This window comes from Hirsutella rhossiliensis (assembly GCF_020360975.1).
Source record: "Hirsutella rhossiliensis strain HR02 chromosome Unknown scaffold00003, whole genome shotgun sequence".
Classification (NCBI taxonomy): Eukaryota; Fungi; Ascomycota; class Sordariomycetes; order Hypocreales; family Ophiocordycipitaceae; genus Hirsutella; species Hirsutella rhossiliensis.
Genome location: NW_025408669.1, coordinates 7,321,637 through 7,340,800, shown reverse-complemented (window position 1 = coordinate 7,340,800; position 19,164 = coordinate 7,321,637). Strand labels below are relative to the sequence as shown.

General features: G+C 47.5%; 2 protein-coding genes across 2 annotated transcripts; one reads left to right on the top strand and one right to left on the bottom strand.

The window, feature by feature from the left end:
• Window positions 1-648: 648 nt before the first annotated feature.
• HRG_04064 (necrosis inducing protein (NPP1) domain-containing protein) lies at window positions 649-1,439 on the top strand (the record flags this gene model as incomplete). The annotated part of the gene is made up of 2 exons (XM_044862535.1): window positions 649-869; window positions 926-1,439. The coding sequence occupies 2 exons, from the start codon at window positions 649-651 to the stop codon at window positions 1,437-1,439; spliced, it is 735 nt and encodes a 244-aa protein (XP_044723561.1).
• A 1,039-nt stretch (window positions 1,440-2,478) lies between these two features.
• Window positions 2,479-7,496, bottom strand: HRG_04063 (ABC transporter domain-containing protein; the record flags this gene model as incomplete). Its single annotated transcript, XM_044862534.1, has 7 exons — window positions 2,479-2,687; window positions 2,730-2,946; window positions 3,004-3,323; window positions 3,382-3,730; window positions 3,805-4,014; window positions 4,095-4,496; window positions 4,593-7,496. The coding sequence occupies 7 exons, from the start codon at window positions 7,494-7,496 to the stop codon at window positions 2,479-2,481; spliced, it is 4,611 nt and encodes a 1,536-aa protein (XP_044723560.1).
• Window positions 7,497-19,164: the final 11,668 nt, after the last annotated feature.

Genomic DNA, 19,164 nt, shown 5'->3' with positions numbered 1-19,164 from the left:
GAAAAGAGGTGTGGTTGCATTAATGCCATGGCCTCGGAGATTGCTTGGATGGATTAGAGGCCTTGACATGTATCGACGTCCCTCCCCGGAGAGGGTGAACCATGTGTCGCTGCACAGATGGCGGGGGCGAAGTCGAGCTCCACAAGTTCAAAGCCGCCCCTGATGTCATATGACCGGGAAAGGTTCGAAGGAACCGGATCGTGGGGCCATCTTGAGATATAATGAGAGCACATTGGTCGTACATGAGCCTGCAAACCCCCCTTATAGATTGGGGGCCGTGGTGTCGTTTCAAACGAGACAGGAAGAGGCCGACGGCCGGCTTACTGAACAACAAGCTCGCTAAAGGATTCTTCTGCCCATCATCGGAAGGATCTTCAACTTTGCCAAGAAGCTATTGGACATCGGCGGAGCTTTGTCAGGGGATTGATGACAGGACCGCAAAATGTCAGGATTCATCTCAATGTAGCCAGAGCCGAGCCTCTGACGAGACCGAGGTCAAGACTCGAGTATAAAAATGTCTCTGGAGCGCCCTCATTCTCCCCGGATCATCAGCACATTCCTCAAATCTTCATCCATCGCCACAAATCCACCGAACAATCACCACGCTCTTTTTTTTGAAATAGTTTCAACTGCTATCAACCAGCCAAGATGGTTACTTTGACTCGATTCGCCTGCGGATTGGCTGTGGCAGCTTCTCTTGCATCCGGGTCTGCCATCAAGCCCCGGCTTGCTCATGACAAAGTCCAGCCATTCCCCGAAACGGTGCCTGACGATCTTACCGGCAAGCTCTACAAAAGGTTCAAGCCATGGCTGCACATCATCCATGGCTGCGTGCCTTTCCCAGCAGTTGATGCTCAGGGCAATACCAAGTATTATCTTGAAGCCACCCCTTCTTTCGAGTGGAACTAGCCTGACAACTTCTTAGCGATGGCCTTGACATCTGTGATGGAGACGAAACCAACGAGTGCGATGGCAGCACAGGCCAAGTCTACTCTCGCAGCGCCGAGAAGGACGGCATGTTCGCCATCATGTACACATGGTACTTTCCAAAGGATGTCCCGAGCGTGTGTGCCGTTGGAGGCCACCGTCACGACTGGGAAAACGTTGTCCTCTGGTTCTCGGAGAAAAGCGAGTCGGCCAAGTATCTTGGCATCTCCATTTCGGCGCACGGAGGCTACAAGAAGTATGCCCAGGGCAGCGACGAGGTCAAGTGGGATGGAGACCGGGCCTTGATCGGGTATACGAACGAGTGGCCGCTCAACCATCATCTAGCGACTACCAAAGACAAGCCCAGCGGAGATGTGCCACTGATCGCTTGGGAGAGTCTCCCGAAGGCGGCTTGGGATGCTCTTCAGGCCAAGGACTGGGACAAGGCTGACTTGTCTTTCAGCGACAAGAACTTTGACAAGCTGCTTGGCGACTCCAAGATGGATAAATAGATACATGTATACAGCTAGCACCTCGGCACAGAGAGATACGACCGGACCAATACAACACATGTCTTAATTTGCTAGTAACATGCAAGCAGATCATTGCCAGTTTGTTTTGCGAACCCTGTCAAGGTCAAGTTGCTCCTACTTTTCCTTTTACATCATACTGCGAGAGCGGCTTTCCCACATGTGGCCTTACACAATTTGACTTTATCAGTGCTCGCTGAGGAGATGACGCCAAGTTTGCCTTCAGTTGATGTGTTAAAGTCTTGATTTGCGCGCGTATAAGAGATGGATTGGTCTCCATGTACATGTAGCCTACGGCTGGATGCCTCTTTTATAGACAGGCCGGGCCCGAGTAACTAGATTTGCATGATGATGTGGCAATGCTTGACCCACGGGCAAGTATTGCGTTTGACCAAGTGAAAGACTTGTGGGCTGGACTTCTGATGACCGGCCAGTCAAATTAGAGAAGGGCAGTAATGCGCCTCGTCTCCGGGTCGAAGAGCATGTTGTTCATCACTATACTGACCGAGAAAGGGTTTCTCGCTCATGCGTATTTTAACCCCTGACTTAGGGTAGAAAACATACGGAGGTCGACATGGACGAGACACTCGGTGATGAAGCGGTTGATACGTTGTCGAACACCATGGGGCCGTCATCCCTGCAGTGATTTTCTCCTGTCTGCCTTTTTAGAATTTCTCCTGAGCCGAGCCGCCCAAAACATTTCATAGTAGAGCCAGTCCTCTTTCCTGCTCCTGAAGCGTTGCCTCTCCCGAGATTATGGAGCCAACGGGACAACCCGACAATAGCTCGTCTACTCCAAGAAGCCAGAAAACAAACACAGAGCATCCTGTCGTGAGGCCAACCAGAACGGTATGTATTAAGAGGTGTGTGGGTATATTATATATCGGTGTTGAAGACATTTATGGCTTCGCGACAACGCCTCAAGTGACGAGATTGCGCTGCATCTATACAGTACGGTACAGTGGTCTGGATTCGGCTGAAAGACTCTGCCAGGAAGTAGGAATGACCAGTTACGGCGACTTCACTCTCGCTTCAGAAGCCTCTTCCAAAGGGGCCGTGTCCCGGCGCCGTCCTCCTCTTGCACCTGATTCTCCCTGACAACACTCAAAAATACATTTTCGAGCGTCGGTCCGCTGATGGAGTAAAACTCGACTCCCATGCTGTCCTTCTCCCGCTCCAGTATCTCAATCAGGTTTGCAACGGGAGAAGATCCGGTCGTGCTGCTCGGTGCTGCCGGAAAGGTGAAGCGCACCTGGCCGCCGAGCATCTCACGCTCGAAACGAACACCTGGAATGCGGCTTTGCATCCACCCTCCGACGTGACTCATCTCATCCACCGAAGATGTGGGCGCCGACATGAGCACCAGATTGACATAGTAGATGTTGCTGTAGCGCTCACGTAGGCCCTGAGTCGTGCCAATGGCCAGGAATCGGCGTGCCATGATGGTCGTACGCGTGGCAAGGGCGTCTGCCTCTTCCATGCTGTGTGTCTGCGCCGTGTCAGTAGAGCTTCTAAGAAAAAAAAAGGAATAGAAGGGAGACCTTACGGTGAGAAGCACGGAGCGCTCGGCGGCAATCTCTTGGATAATCTTCCAAAATGAGCGCTTGGCGACAGCGTCCATGGTCGAGGTCGGCTCGTCGAGAACGACAACGGGCGGCGTGCCCATGAGCGCGATGGCGAGCATCAGCTTCCGCTTGTTGCCGCCCGACAATTTCGAGGCCTGCGTCCTGGCGTGAGGTGTCAGGTTGAGCCTGTCCATGAGATGTTCGACGTCGGCCTTGGGTTTCTTGATGCCCTTGACGCGGGCGTAGAAGAAGAGATGGTCTCTCGTGTTCATGAAGTCGGGGGCGTCGTATTGTGGACAGACTATTCAACATTGTTAGTAGGGTGACTGACTTTTCCGGTGCGCTCGACTGCATCTCACCTCCGAGATTCTTCTTGGCCCCCGGGGACCTGCTGTCTTCTTGGCAGAGCAAGATTTCCCCCTTGTCTGGTGACAGCTCCCCCTGAATCATGTTGACCAGCGTTGATTTCCCTGCGCCATTAGGCCCGATCAGAGCCATGACCTCGCCCCTGGCCAGCCCAAAAGTCAAATCGTCAACCGCTTTGTTAGATCCAAAGCTCTTGCTGACATGAAGAGCCCGAAGGAGGTCTGAGCCAGCGTTCTCGGCCCGCGTCACTTCCCCCGTCACGCTGTCTTTGACTTGGCCGCCGGCGCTCGAGTGCATTGTATTGAGCTCCATGTCTTCATCTCGCTGCGGGATCGCGTTGGCCTTGGCAGAGAGAAGTCGGGGCATGCCGCCCTCGAGCCAGATTATGACGAGGAGGAGAGCAATGAGTCAATGACCTGGATGGATAGGTAGAGGAGCGGGCCTCCGAAGCCGTGGAGAGAGCCCACGGGCACACGCCTACCGTCTTTGCACCCTGCTTCCATCAAGTTGAGCCCCAAGAGGAGCGTTCGAAAAACATTACCGATGGGCATGAAGAGGTTGGCTCCGAACGTGATGCCCGCCATGCTATCCTCTGCCCGCCCGTTTGTGGCGGCTCCCTCACTGACCTAGTACGCATTGCCACGTCAGCCAGCTTCAGAGGTGAGGATAAGGTTGGCTTGGATGCCGTGTCTGGACTCGATCTTACCCCGAGTGAGACGCCAATAATCGTATAAGAAACCATGCCGATTCCCAGTGTGGCCAGATACGACTTGAGCGGCCCGTTTGTAAAATGCGCAACGGTATAGCCCATCAGCGTGGCCGATAGACCGTAGAGAGCCAGTATCGGCAGCAGCAGGAGAACCGGCCCGTTGAAGGCCAGCTGTGCCGACGTGATGACCATGATCGCCGCCGAGAGGACGAAAATCCAAAGAAAGTCAAAGGTGCCGTAGGCAACCCAAAGGGGAGCGCGCCGCACGCCGTTGGCGTACTGCAGGGCTCTGATCTTGCGTGCCTTTTCCATGGCGGGATAGAGCGCGAAGAAGGCTGGGTAAAGCACTTGGAGCAGGCAGGAGAAGAAGACATAGACTAGACCGCTCATGTCACCTCCCTGGATTCATGCATGTCTAGTTAGTCAATGGTCGACTTGTTCGATCCATCATGTGTCACGTCGTGTGACTGGAGCGTGTCTGATGCGAGTTCTTACCTTCCGAGACTTGGGAATCGACTCTTGAGAAGAGTTGATCTCAATACCACCCTGCATCTGGCTCCAAACGTCCAGTAGCAGAGACCCAGACTGCGCACCAAACGTCAAAACCTTGTAGGCAATCAACGGGGCCTCGGTGGACGACCCAGCAAAGACGCCGCCATGGCCGGCCTTGGTTCTGTTCTGCCCAATGTGGCTGAGCATCTCGTCGCGCGAGTTCTGCACCACGACAAAGCCATCATAGGTTGCGGGGTCGACCTGAGCCATCCCGGGGTATCTGTTGTTGACCAACCCGAACAGTCTGGCGTTGGCCGCTTGCGGTGCCACTGAGAGCTGCTCGCAGAAGCTCTCTTGAGGACAGGATCCGTTCCACCTCAGCATAGAGGTCTCCAGGGGAAGCCCGATATCTGTCAAAGCCTCGCAACTGGGCGTCTTGTAGTCCTTCAGCAAACCTCCCAGAACGAACGTTACCGCAAGGGGCACAATGATAACAAAGAGATACGGGCCCCAGAATCTCTTGAGAACCGTCCATCGCTTCCTGTAAAGAACCGCGAATTGCGCCCAGAACGACGTGACCCGGCCAGGCGTCATCTCGAAACTGGGATCGCTCGTGGAGGTGGTCTTGACATGTTCTACTATGCTGTCATCTCTTAAGAGATTGAGAAAGACATCTTCAAACTGTGGCCCAGAGATGGCGACGTCTGTCATCCCCAGGGTGACAAATGTAGAAAGCATCTGCGCTGCGGACTGTGAATCGGGAACGTCGTAGATGAGTCGCTCCTGGTGGATCGTGAGAGGATAGCCGTTGCAAACCTGTGCGGCAGAAAGAGGTGCAATGACTTTGTAGCCGCCGCCGTGCATGTTTTTGAGCTGAGCGGACGAGCCCTGGCACTTGATTTTGCCATGGGCAAGGAGGACGATCTGGTCGGCGAGCACGTCGACCTCGTCCAGGAAGTGCGTCGTGAAGATGATGCTGCGTTTGGAGCGTTGGTCCAGGAGAATCTCCCAAATAGCTCGCCGGGAAAGGGGATCGAGGCCCGAGGTGCACTCGTCGATCAGGCATACGGAAGAATCGCCCACAAACATGCAGGCGAGCTGGAGCTTGCGCTTCTGGCCGCCACTGAGTTGATTCGCCTTGAACTTGCGCTTCGGATGGAGGTCGCACTGCTCGATGAGCTGATCGAGCTCTGCGCGAGACCTATTCCCGGCCTTCATTCGATCCCACAAGTAGACGTGCTCCTCGACAGTTAGTTCATCCCATAGCGTGTTTCTCTGGGGGCAGATGCCGATTTGTGAGGGCTTGGCTCCAAACGCGATAGATCCCTCCGTTGGGCTGATGAACCCCGACATCATATGAAGAGTGGTTGTCTTGCCCGACCCGTTGGGGCCGACGAGGCACATGATCTGGCCCATGTGCGCCTGGAAGCTGACGCCGTCGACCGCCAGGACGGGCTTTCTACGACCGCAGCAGAAAATGCGCGTGAGAAAGCTGGGGACGAATCGCTTCTTGATGTCGAATGTCTGCGCTACAACACCCGCTGAGGCATGGGACGGGTTGGAGAACCTTCTCTTGCGGAAGTGAATGCCATGGAAGAGCTTCTCGGTGCCTATCGCAGCACCGGTGTAGATTAGTATATTAAGGGTCAGAAACCCGAGCATCGCGCCCTGACTAACGCCGTACGACTCGGAAAAGAGCCCCGCGGACTCGGGCGGAAGCTTGCCGGGGTCGGCGGCCCGGCCATCAATCTGCCACAGGCACATTTGTTGAGTAAAGTAGACACTGTTTGAGCTCGGGAAAAGGAACGATAGAGCTCCAACGGCCACAGACTGGGGATGCGGCTTGGTTTCGGAGGCGTACATCTGGGCGACGATGGACATAAGCAAGAAGATAAACATTACGTAGATGGCGGAGACCCGGGACTTGGAGAAGAAGGCGGCGGCGAATGTTGTCGAGCTGTTGATGGCAAAACCAGACAGAATCTGCCAGCCGATGAGAGTGCCGACACTTGAGGCTTGAAACAGCAAGCGCTGGTAGAGAATGCCGAAGCCTATATAGCAAGGCAGTGCGACCAGGTCAAAGGTGATGATCCAACTGAGCACGCGAGTAGAGATGGTGCTGCCGCCTCCCATGGAGTCAATGAGTTGCGACAGGCCCGCATCCCGCTCCGAGGTGATGAAGGTTGTCAGGCGATAGATGATGGTGAAATGGGCCGCAATGAGGGCGAAGACAAAGATCCTACCCACAATGGCCGCATGGGAAACCGAAATCTTCTGCTCGTAGCTCTCCTGCGGCTCAGGGGTGAACATGACTGTCTCAGGCGTCGTGGTAGAGTTCGTGATGGCATTATTGATGGCGAGCTGCAGCGGCATATAAAAATCCTCCTGGTCGCTCCGGTGCTTCGTGAGATCAAACATTCGGTTGTCCCGTGCTGGGTCGGCGCGAATTGTATAGTTCCACGTGTGCCCGTTGGCGGAAGAGTTTGTCACACGTGTCGTCAGGGGCGAGTCCTTGAAGATGACGATGGCATGGCAGTCGCTCACGCCTCGCGTGTTGGGGAGGCATAGCGAAAGCAGCTCCGACTCATTGGCTTGGAAGACAAGCAGTTCCTTCCTGACGGGGCGAGTGAAGGTCTCGATGACAGGGTCGACGTCGCTTCCCAGTTCGGGCGGTCTGACAACAACGAGTTTCTTGCTGATTGTATCGGCCAGCGGTCGGATCGGGGCCGGATCCGAGATGCCAAACGTGTTAAAGGCCGGGATAAGAGAGGGAATCGCGAGAAGGAGGCCTAGAATGGCGAGTGGAGCGACGTAGATGGACAGCAGAAAGCCAATCGGGCGCCTGGCGACGGAGATGAGCAGATTCTTGTGGATGAGCGCCCCCAGCTGCTTGGCAAAGGACGGCATTCTCGGTGTCGGAGCGGCGGCGGCTGTTCTGGACTGGCTGTCTTCTTCTCCGGCCTCCGCCCCTTTTCTATCACTCAGTAATTCTCTGACCGATGCTGTCAGCCCTGAGGACAGGACTCTGGTTGCCAGGTGGGCAAACCGATCGGTTGTTGCCTCCGCCACGAAAGCACAAAGCGTTCAAGTCGCCGGTATGTACCTTGCATTCAGCCCATCAGGCAGCGTCTTCGACTACAAACTGCACATGTACGTGCAATTGGCGGCATTCCAGATGCACAGCACTATATATGTACATGCCTTTTGCGCAATAAACTCTACAATGCGCATTATCACAAGTGGCCCGAGTGGATAAACCGCGTAAAATTACTTCGTATAAGCTGTTCAAAGGGCGAGTCCCGAAGCGACCCTTGTTGATCGGCTAGTTTGCCTGACTCGGTAAAGCAGACGCGAATGTATTAATAGCTTTTGCGGAGTAGTCTGGTGGAACCTAGAAAAAATCGGTTTGCGTCGAGGTTCCCAGGAACACCGAGGTGACCTCCTATCATGCGTTCTCCCTCCTAAGCGTTAGTGACAATCGTAACTACTTATCTTATATCAAGACGGATGTGTTTGGCTACCAAAGCCAGTCATTTGATCTCTGGCATAAACCCCTACGACAACTTATGATACTCTCTGGGGCGCATACTTCATCACGGAGCGTCCGGAACCCTTGTCGTATTATTCACGGGCGGAAAGAGGGCATACGGCAATCTTTGCTTCTTTGCTCTGCACTAAGGCTAAGAACTGGTGAAGTCGTCGAACGGGGGGGGGGGATCGATGCCTGCTGGGCTGTGTGGCTTGCATGCTTCCCGCCATGAGCCGAGTGGGAGTGGGAGTGCCTAGCGCTAAGAGGGGATATTCCGTCTCATGCTGTCTACTCCGTAAGTTTTCTTCTAGCGGCAATCTTAAGGTAGTAATCATGACGGTGGACAAGGGGAGGCGGTAAACCGGTCACAATGTATATGCGTGACACTGGCGAGATTATCCCTGCGGCTTTCTACATGTAGGTCGTATCTCTGAGAACAGAGGGTCTTTGACCAGCCATTGTCGGTCTAGCAACGATATCGCATATGGGCTGCTGCCGCTCGCTGCCTATAGATTAAAACACAAGGAGAGTTACCATGTCATGTCTCTATACTTCAGGGGTAGACGTTTTAGCCATTCTATAGGATTGTTCCCGAGCGACCGCTACTCGTGTCTTGTGAGCCGTGGTCATTGAGCGCCAAAATGGCAGAGAGCCAGGCGAAATGCTCCTAGAAAGTCTCCGTCTCTAATTATGCTGTGGCACAAGAGCCTAGCAACATGCGTCTTATCAGGGGCGCATAAGTCCCGACCTGCCAACGTCCGGCCCGGGGAAAGACTTTTAGTACGATGAGATGCGGTGTTTACTGAAGCTTGAAGCTGATAAGCATACTGTGGAATGCCCTGGTTGATATAATATTTTGCTATATTGACAGGGGAACCTTGCCCTGCAGTTGCTTCTTTTGCGTACGTACGCGGCCGCGTTATCAGCCACGCGTCGAATCAGTGTTATTTCATCTGACTCGCTGCCTACTAGATCCAAAGTGCAGTAATCACGGGAAAGGTCACGTGCTATGCCCTATAAGATGCAGCTAATAGCTAAGCTAATTAGAGGGGGCGGATCTATTTTTATAGGGCTAGACTAGTAAGCCGGTTTTATTACGACCTAATAAGGGTTATAGTAGGCTACTATTACTAGTTATTAGGTCTTTATATTAACCTAGCTTATAGTATACCCCTCTTTTAGTATATCCCTACTACCCTTACGCCGATATTAGTATTATATTATAACCGCGTTTTCTTATATACCTTCTATTTAATAATTATAAATAATATACTTATCGCGAAGCGTGGCCTAATTTCGTAGTTCTCGGAGATATCCCTTAGTAAGAGGGACCTAGGAAGCTAAAAAACCGGTTTAGAAGAAGGAGCTAAAAGGAGGTATAGAGAGGAGGGTAGGGGCGAGAGGGGAAGTAGAAGTAGCAATAAGTTAGCACACCTAGCTTCCGGCACCCCCTACTTCCGGCACCTCCCTATACTACTATCGCGTTAACTACCTATTATATCGTGACCGCGTTTTCTCGTATATCTCTTATTTAATAATTATAAAATAAATATCATTTAAATTAGCGATGCCTCGTCTTTCTAAATATACCGAAAACCAGCTCTAAGAAGCGCTTAAAGCTATTAATAATAGTATACCTTAGCTCTAAGCTAGTCGTAAGTAGGGTATTCTAAGAACAACCCTTTAAACGCGTCTTAAAGAAGCCCTACCTATAAAGGAGGTAAAAGAGGTATCTTAAAGGCTTAGTCGAGAGCAGGAAAAACACCTCTATAAATAGGTTCTTACTTAAGCGGCCCTTAGGCTGCTTCTAACGTATTATTAACTTAGGGAATTCGCCGGCCGTATTATCGTAGCTAGCAGAGACCCCCGCCTACTTAGAAAACACTAGGTTTCGAGCTTTTTCGCCTAAAACCTAGAGATTAGCACGATTAAAGGTAAATCTCTTAATTCTACCTATATTAACGGCGCCTCTATTAGCGGGATTGAGGAATAGTTCTAATTACTTAAGCTGCCGGCTATATAGGCAATCCTACTAGAATCACGCTTTAATATAAACGAAATAAGCATCCTTAAGGGCCTTAGCTATAACGGGCTAATGCTAGGGAGCTTAGAGAAGAAGGAGGCTATTAAGAAGCGGCTTAGATCGCGTTATTAGACTATAATCGTCGAATACGTCTTTATAACGGGCTAGGCCTTAACCCCCCTTATAATCTTTAAGGGCTAAGACCTTTAATAGTAATAGTTCCTTAATAAACTCGATTTTCTAAAGGATTAGGACTTCGTTACTTCCTTAAAAGGCTAGATAAGCGATTCTATCGCTATTTAATAGCTTAAGTAAGTATTTATCCCCTAAATAAAGCGCTACCTATAAGGGAACGTTCTCCTTATCGTTAATAGCTATAGGAGCTATTAGACCGACGATTTTATATATAAATGCTTTAAGAATCGTATTTATCTTCTTTTTCTACTAGTATACTCCTCCTACGTCCTCTAACCTCTTAATATCTTAGTTTTCTCGCCGATTAAGGCTACCTACTAATATTAACTCGAAAAAATTATATCTTTCGACGATATAGCGCTAATTAGTAAGGCTACCTTCTTCTAAGTATATTATTAAGCCTAGTAGGCCGGTTTAACTAAAAAGAATATTAAGGGCGGGTAGCGTAGGTTAGGACTATAGCTAGTTAATATAGTAAAGCCCTTACTAAGCCGGTTCGTCTTACTATAGCCGTTAACGCCGTTAACGCCGTTAAAAAGAAAGAATTCTAGTACCCTAGCTGTTTATAATACCCTTAAAACGCCTAAACGATTATAAGAAGTCCGTCGCCTTATTATAGGGCTAGAAAACCGCGGTTAAGTTAACCGTACGATGCGACTACTCCTTAGTAAGGTTAGCCGTAGCCTTAATAAGTAAAATTAGTAGCTTATAGCCTCCTAGCTTCGAATATAGTAGCTAGAGTATTAATTATATCGTCTATAGCCTTAAAAATAGAAAAAGGTCCCTTAGGACCCTAATAGGCGGTTCGTATAGATTAAATAAGTTATAAAGACAAAGAAATAGCTCGAGCGCACGCTTAAGCCGGCTGCCGCCGCTATAGCTAATTAGAACGTAGGATTTAAAGCTCTTTATAATAGCTAGTAGCTAGAGTAGCTAGAAACACTAAATTTAATTATCGTAATATTAAAATACGGCTTTAAATGCGTTTAAAATATGCCTGCCTTAGTACTATAAAGGGTGCTAGAAGTAGGGGGTGCCGGAAGCTAGGGGTGCTAACTTAGCTTCCTATAGAGGTAGCGAGAGATAAGACGGATATACCGGTAACGGCTAGAAAGGAGGGGAAAAACTAGTAAAAAGCTCGGTAGTTAAGAGGATATTAGTAGCTTCTTTAAGTAGGATCTTCTTTATTAATTAAGATACTAAACGGGTATAAAAAGGGGCGTTAGATAAAGGAAAGAAGGATAATTAAGGAAATATAATAATTACTCCCTTACTATAATTACTGCCCCTATAAAAATTAAATATCTTTACCTTACTTATTTAACCTCTTACTTTTAATTTTACCTTTATATATTTTATATAAACTTCTTATATCTCTCTTTACGAGAGTTATAAGCCCGGGAGGAATAGAATTCCTATACCTTCTAACTACTATAAAAAGCATCTTCCTTATATCCCTCGTAGCTTCCTTTTACCTCTCTTACTAGAAAAGCTAATTTTTAACCGACTTTTCTACCCTCTCTTTTATAATAATATCGAAAAATAACTCTATAGCCCCTATAGTCTATAGGACGATTCTTATAGAGCCCTAAGATTAGGATAAGTAGGTAAAGGAGCTATAAGCTTAAATAAATAGAACTATTTATAATTTAGTCTTCTTTAATAAGTAGGACCCTCTTAAGCCCCCTCTTTATCTTAGGGCAACGGAATTTATAAAGGGAAATATACCTAGGAGCCTTTTCTACTAGGAACCTACTAGCTTCTTTATAGCTAGCTAAGTAGGAAGAAATCCTTAAGGAAGCTAACTAATACTTTATAATAAAAGCTCTTTCTAGCTAGTAGCTATAGGATATATCTCTGCTAATAAAGCCTTTTAGTAACGGTTACTCGACTATCTTTTAAGAAGCTAGCTAAGAACTAAATAAAGAAGCTACTAAAGTATAATAATAAGTAGTCTTATTCCTTTATAGCTAGCACTCGACCTAGATAGCTCGACCTTCTGCCCTTATAGCTGCTATAGCCCCTCCTACTACGGCCCCCGCTACTACTGCTACTACTGCCCCTCTAGCTCCTCCTCCCTCGAGAGCGTTAACCTTATCTTTAACGGCTATTCTAGTCCCGGCCCTAGCTCCGCCTACTACTCTAGGCCCGGCCCCGTTAGTCCGTCCGGCCCGACTAGTCCCCTAATAGACCTTTTAGTCCGTTAGTTAAAAAATCAAGGAACTAGTCGAAATCGAACCTCGTTAAAATTAGTAATAAGGTATAAAAAGGGGGGGTTTTTAAGTAGACCTTCTAGACCGGAATAAGGATTCCTTAAAGAAATAAAAGACTAAATAAAACGGCTTCTTAGTATTACGGGATAGAAATTACGTAATATATTACGTAATATATTACGTAATATCTTTCCCTTATATAGATCGTTTAGCTAAGAGAAGGAGAGATTCTCTTCTTTTCTCCCTCTTTATCTAACTATAGTCGCTCTTTAGCTGCGTTTTCCTTATATCTTATACTATCTCCCTTTATATCTCTCTTTCTTCTACCTCGAGCCCCTTACCTAGGCCGACCTATCCGCCCTACCTAGCTATTATATAATACCTAGCCTATAAATCCCTAGGCTATAGGTTATTATAATACTAGTAGGTCTTTTAGGAAACCTAACCTAAAGGATTTAACCCTTTAAAGAGGCTATAAGAAATAATATAATAGTCTCTTAAGGAGGACCCCTCGTTATAGAAGAAGATAGATAAGATTTAGGTTACTAAGAAATAGTAACTAACGCCGCTACCCTTATTCGACCTATAAATTCGATGAAAAATTATTAGTATAGTAAATCCGGCCTTTATCTTCCCTATAGATTAATAAGGCTAAGACTAACTATTAGAGCCCTTTAACTATCCTCTATAAAAATCAGCTATCCTTAACTCTAGTGCTTCCCTCGATATCTATAATTATCGCGAAGCGTAGCTTAATTTCGTAGTTCTTAGAGATATCCCTTAGTAAGAGGGACTAAGGAAGCTAAAAACACTTAGTATAGAAGAAGGAAGAAGGAGCTAAAAGGAGGTATAAAGAAGAGGGTAAGGATAAAAAGGGAAGTAGAAGTAGTAATAGCTTCTTATAAAGGTAGTAAGAGATAAGACGGATATACTAGTATAAGAGCGCTACTAAGAGGTACGGGCTAATAAAGTACTTAGGTACGTAGTACTAATATATTAGTAGGGTATTAGTAGGGAATCGTGCTTACCCCGCTTATAAGTTATAGACTACTCGCTACTCCGACTAAAGAAGAGAAATCCCTCTTCTCGTAAGCTTTAGTCTTATAACGAGGAGAATATAATATATATAGCGTAGTACCTCTAGCTATCTCTACTACCTAACTAATTATACCGTAATATATATTCCCTTATAGCTAGCAACGGCTAGAAAGGAGGGGAAGAACTAGTAAAAAGCTCGGTAGTTAATAGGATATTAATAGCTTCTTTAAGTAAGATCTTCTTTATTAATTAAGATACTAGATAGGTATAAAGAGGGGGGTTAAATAGAGGAAAGAAGGATAATTAAGGCAATATAATAATTACTCCCTAGCTATAATTACTACCCCTATAAGAATTAAATATCTTTGCCTAGCCTATCCGACCCCTTACTTTTAATTTTACCTTTATATATTTTATATATACTTCTTATATCTTTCTTTATAAGAGTAATAAGCCTAGGAGGAATAGAATTCTTATACCTTCTAGCTACTATAAAAGGCACCTTTTTTATATCTCTTATAGCTTCCTTTTACCCCTCTTACTAAAAAAGCTAATTTTTAACTAACTTTTCTACCCCCTCTTTTATAATAATATCGAAAAACGACTCTACCGCTCCTATAGTCTATAGGACGATTCTTATAAAGCCCTAAGATTAGGATAAGTAGGTAAAGGAGCTATAGGCTTATATAAATAGGACTATCTATAATTTAGTCTTCTTTAATAAGTAGGACCCTCTTAAGCCCCCTCTTTATCTTAAGGTAATAGAATTTATAAAGAGAGCTTCCCTCTTCTTTAAGCTAACCTTTATATAGTAGAGAGCTTTTTCTACTATCTTAGGTAACTATAAGAGTTACTATAAGGAATACCTCTATAAGATAAAGCTACTAACTACTATATATACGGCGATAATAGAATCTATTAGTACCGTAAAGCTAATCTCTTTTTAAGAGGAAGAGACCCTTAAGTAGTAGCTTTTAAAGCTCGAGACCTTAATAGCTCCTTTAAGGGGCTATATAACTAACCGTATTAGGAAGACCTATATAGTATACCTAAGAGCTTTTTCTACTAAGAACCTACTAGCTTCTTTATAGCTAGTTTAATAGGTAAGATTATACCCTTATAGATATTAGCCCGTTAAAGGGATAAGATCCCTAGCACTCCCTTTCTAACTTACTTCTAAGTATACTTAAAGGCTTTATAAAGACCTTAATTATCTAATCGGGTATCTTCCTTAATTATAGTTAATTTAAATTTTTGTTTTTCCCCTTTAAAGTAGAGGCTGCTAGTTACGCGACTCTAGTAAAGATAAAGAGGTATAAAGTAAAAAAATCTCTAAGACTTATATTTATAACCTAAGGCCCTTAAAGCTATATATAGGACCGATAATTAGATAATTATATAGTTAATTGCTCTATTAATCCTTAGCTATATACTACGCGTGCTTTAGGTATATACCCTTATCCTTATTAAAACTAGTCTTTAAAGCGTAAACTCGTTATTCCGTTTTTGTAGGAATGTATCTATCTAGTGGTGTGACCAACCATGGTTGGCACGTGACCCGTACGGTCACGTGTGCGGCTGAGGGCAGCGTGCCCCCTTTCTCCACGCTGGCCTCTGCCTCCTTAGATAGAGAACAAGACGAATACAACATCACAGGTTAACCCTAGTACCGTCTCATTGCAGCAGCTGCCGCAGGTGCCTACCCACACTGATCAGTGACCGGCCCACGCCCGTCACAGACAGCTAAGTAGAAGAGACAAATTCCTCAACCTTCGAAGGTGCTATAGTCCGCGTCACTTTACTGTGGCCCTGAGTAGCGCTCAGAAGAAGGTTATTTGTGCTAAGAACAAGGAATCTCCCGCTGGTTTGCCCAGCCGCGCGAGAGTCCTTCCAACTGTTGATTACGATCGCCCGCTAGTTTGCCTAGCCGTGAGCACCGGAATCGACAGGCGACCACATCGCAAACAACTAGTAAGAACGTTCGACCCTTGACGTTAAGTAGCAAGATCCCCGTCAGTTCAGTCTGGCCGCGAACGACCTACTTAGTACGCGACGCTCGACCTCCTATTAGCGACAACTCGTATACGAAGAGACCAATACGAACCCCACATCGTCTCATTCATTTGATCACGATAGCCCCGACCGCCCGAGCTATGTCCCCAGAAGCCCAGCTCGAAGAAATATGCGACCAGATGCAGGCACTAGACATCCAAGCATCCGCATTCCGACAAATTAATATCGACCTTTGGGACAACGATATCACACACGACGAAAAGGACAAGATCGCAGTAACGACATATGTGGCAAAGTTCATATTCATCGTTCAATCTGGCAGTGATCAAGGATACGACCTCCTTGGTTACTTCCAACAGCATTTTGAAGAATGGACCGAAGACACATGGGACCGCGCCCCGAATGAATACAAGAGAGCCCTCAGGAAACTACTAAGGAAAAGAGGTATCTACACAGGTTCACAAAGGGGAAATTCGCAACACAATTTCTCATATTACAAACTATCGAGAACCCACAAACCTGGCCAGAGCAGGAGTTTACGGAGATGGTGTTTGATGAGAGGACTGCTGCCTTCAGGAGGCAGACAGCATTACTAGGATCAAATGCTTCCACTAATCCCCATCCGTCTCAACCTCCTTCACCATCAGTTACGCCCTTAGCAGCACCTCATCAAGGTCTTAACGAACCACAACCTATTAAGACCCTAACGAGCCCTCCTAACGCACCTACTCCTGCTCCGACTATCCAAGATAAACCTGCTCCGACCTCTCTTACTATTCATCCGACTTCCTACCGCTTCCAGAACCCCGATCTCGTCCAACCCGTCACCAACCCCATCCCCGAACACTTATCCGGCCCTGCAACCTTTGGAGAATACATGAAACTCCCCCCGGATAACATCCCGAACGCTATCGTCGATAGCGACATCCAGCAGAAGTTTATGAAGACCTGGAACAAAGATCGGAACTACACAGGAGAGCCGTACGATCTCCTTGATGATAAGCTCCGCCTCTTCTTAAGCAACTGCTCTCATATCCAAGTGAAACCGTCACAATTTCACGCACTCTTTCCCCGGATCCTTGATGGAAGAGCCCAAAGATTCTATCTTGATAAGATCACATGGGCTACGACGTTCCGACAAGCGTATGATATCTTCAAACAACACTTTGACACGGAAGTCAACCATGTCCACTACCATACTGACTGGACAACAATAACCTTTAACTCCATCCGTGCCCAAGATGCTTCGAAGACCCCCCACGAAGTGCTTCAAACCCTCTTTGATAAGCTTCAGCTCTGCCAACGAGCCCTTGGCAGGAGTACGGAGGAGACCTTCTACTGCGTACAACGCTTATGAAAGCATGCCGTGGAGTACCCGAACTCCAATACGCTCTTTTCAAACCCGCCGATAACGTCGAGCACCTTCTTGCAGATCTTCGTGCATCCGTTGAAACCCATCTTGCCCTCATAACAACTTCTCAATTTCCCTTGACTTTGCTGGATCATTCGATCATAACGATCCACGCCATCAGTACTACCTCGACCGTCGATACAATAACAACCGCTCTCGAGGCAGATACGGATATTCAGGTCAACGACCCAGCCGCGGATACGGACAAAGCTACAACCGTGGAAACTACCGGCCTCAAAGCCGTAGTAACTACAATCCTAGCTACAATAACCGCAACTGGACAAAGAAGTGTTTTGTTTGTGGACAAGAAGGCTGTTGGTCAACTAAACACTCTACGGATGAACGACAAAAGGCCAAGGACCAACATATCACTCAATGCCACTTCATAGGTGTACAACTCACGGACATCGGAGGCTATATTCTAGACTACGAAGGTCATGAGATGAGCAGCTTTGATGACACTGAAGATACATGGGAAGAACATGACAATAGCACCAACGATCACCCGGAACAATGGCAAGCAAGCCAAATGCTCTGTCAACAGGCATTCAATCATTTGATCACAGGAGAAGACGTCTATCAGACGGATCAAACCGTTGTTCCAGCCTCGCAATTTATTATTGAAGATCGCTATTCAAGGGATAGATTCCAAGGTATCATGATCGACACAGGTGCAGCAACATTCTCCACAGCAGGATATTCTCAGTACATCGCCCTACAACGAGAAGATCCTTCTGTAGCTCTCGACAGCTCTACATCCGGCCAGGCCTCCATCAAATTTGGCAACGGCGACACGATTAACTCCCTTGGCACAGTTGCCCTAAAAACACCCCCTCGGAAGGATCACGTTCCACATCCTTCAAACCCCAACTCCCTTTTTTGCTCTGCCTTGCTGATATGGATCGACTTGGTATCTATTTCAATAACATCACAGATACCATCAATTGTAGTAATCATTGTACTAATCGCCCTACCAGCATCCCAGTCATCCGCAAATGGGGACATCCCTGGTTCTTCCTTACGAAAGATGAAGAGTCTATCTCGTTTCTTACGGAAACAGAGATTCGTACACTTCACCGACGCTTTGGACACCCAGCAGTCCCTAGGCTCCATCACCTCTTGAAGCAAGCCGGGCACAGTGACGTCTCGATAGACACATTAGAGACTATCTCTAAGTTCTGTCACCACTGTCAAATGCACTCACAAGCCCCACGCCGCTTCAAGTTCACCCTTAACGATGATCAAGAATTCAACTACGAAATCATCGTTGATGTGATGCACCTAGGAACACCACAACGCCCTGTTCTACACGTTGTGGACTCAGCTACTGCTTTCCAAGGAGCCAGATTTTTACCGTCAATGTCAGCTAAAGATACATGGAGACCCTCCGGACCCTCTGGATCGACACGTATCTTGGACCTCCTGATACCCTCCGTCATGATGCAGGAACTAACTTTGCTTCTCTCGAATTCCGGAACGAAGCAAAGATTATGGGAATCAAATGCTCTCAAGTACCTGTTGAGACGCATTGGTCCATTGGAAAGATTGAACGCTATCACGCACCCTCCGACGCGCCTTTAACATCCTCCATGCTGAGATTGGCCACACCACTTCCGCCGAAACAGTCCTTCAAATGGCTGTTAAAGCAATCAATGATACGGCAGGACCTGACGGTCTTGTGCCTACGTTGCTTGTTTTCGGCGCATACCCTCGCGTATCTACAGACTCGCCCCCTTCCGCTTCCACCCTCAAAAGATCGGAAGCTATGCAGAAAGCGATGAAAATGCTCCGCCAACTCTCGGCAGAAAGACGAGTTAAGGATGCCCTCCATGCACGCAACGGCCCGAGCACGACAGAAGTGCTATCCCTCCCGCTGCAAAGTGAAGTTCGCGTTTGGAGAGAAAGACGGTTGGCAAGGACCCTTCAAGATTGCATCGATTGATACCCATAACATCACCATTGACACAGTCAACGGCCCCAAGTCTTTCGATCGACCCTTGTACAACCGTATCTGCGTGATGATACCACTCTTTCCGACCCTACACACGACACAGACCCTCAGGCATTCGTTCAGATCTTAATGAACAACCGGCTCAAGACCCCGTTAAGACCCTAACGGACCTGCCTGCCCGACCCGAACCCCGCCCCCGCAA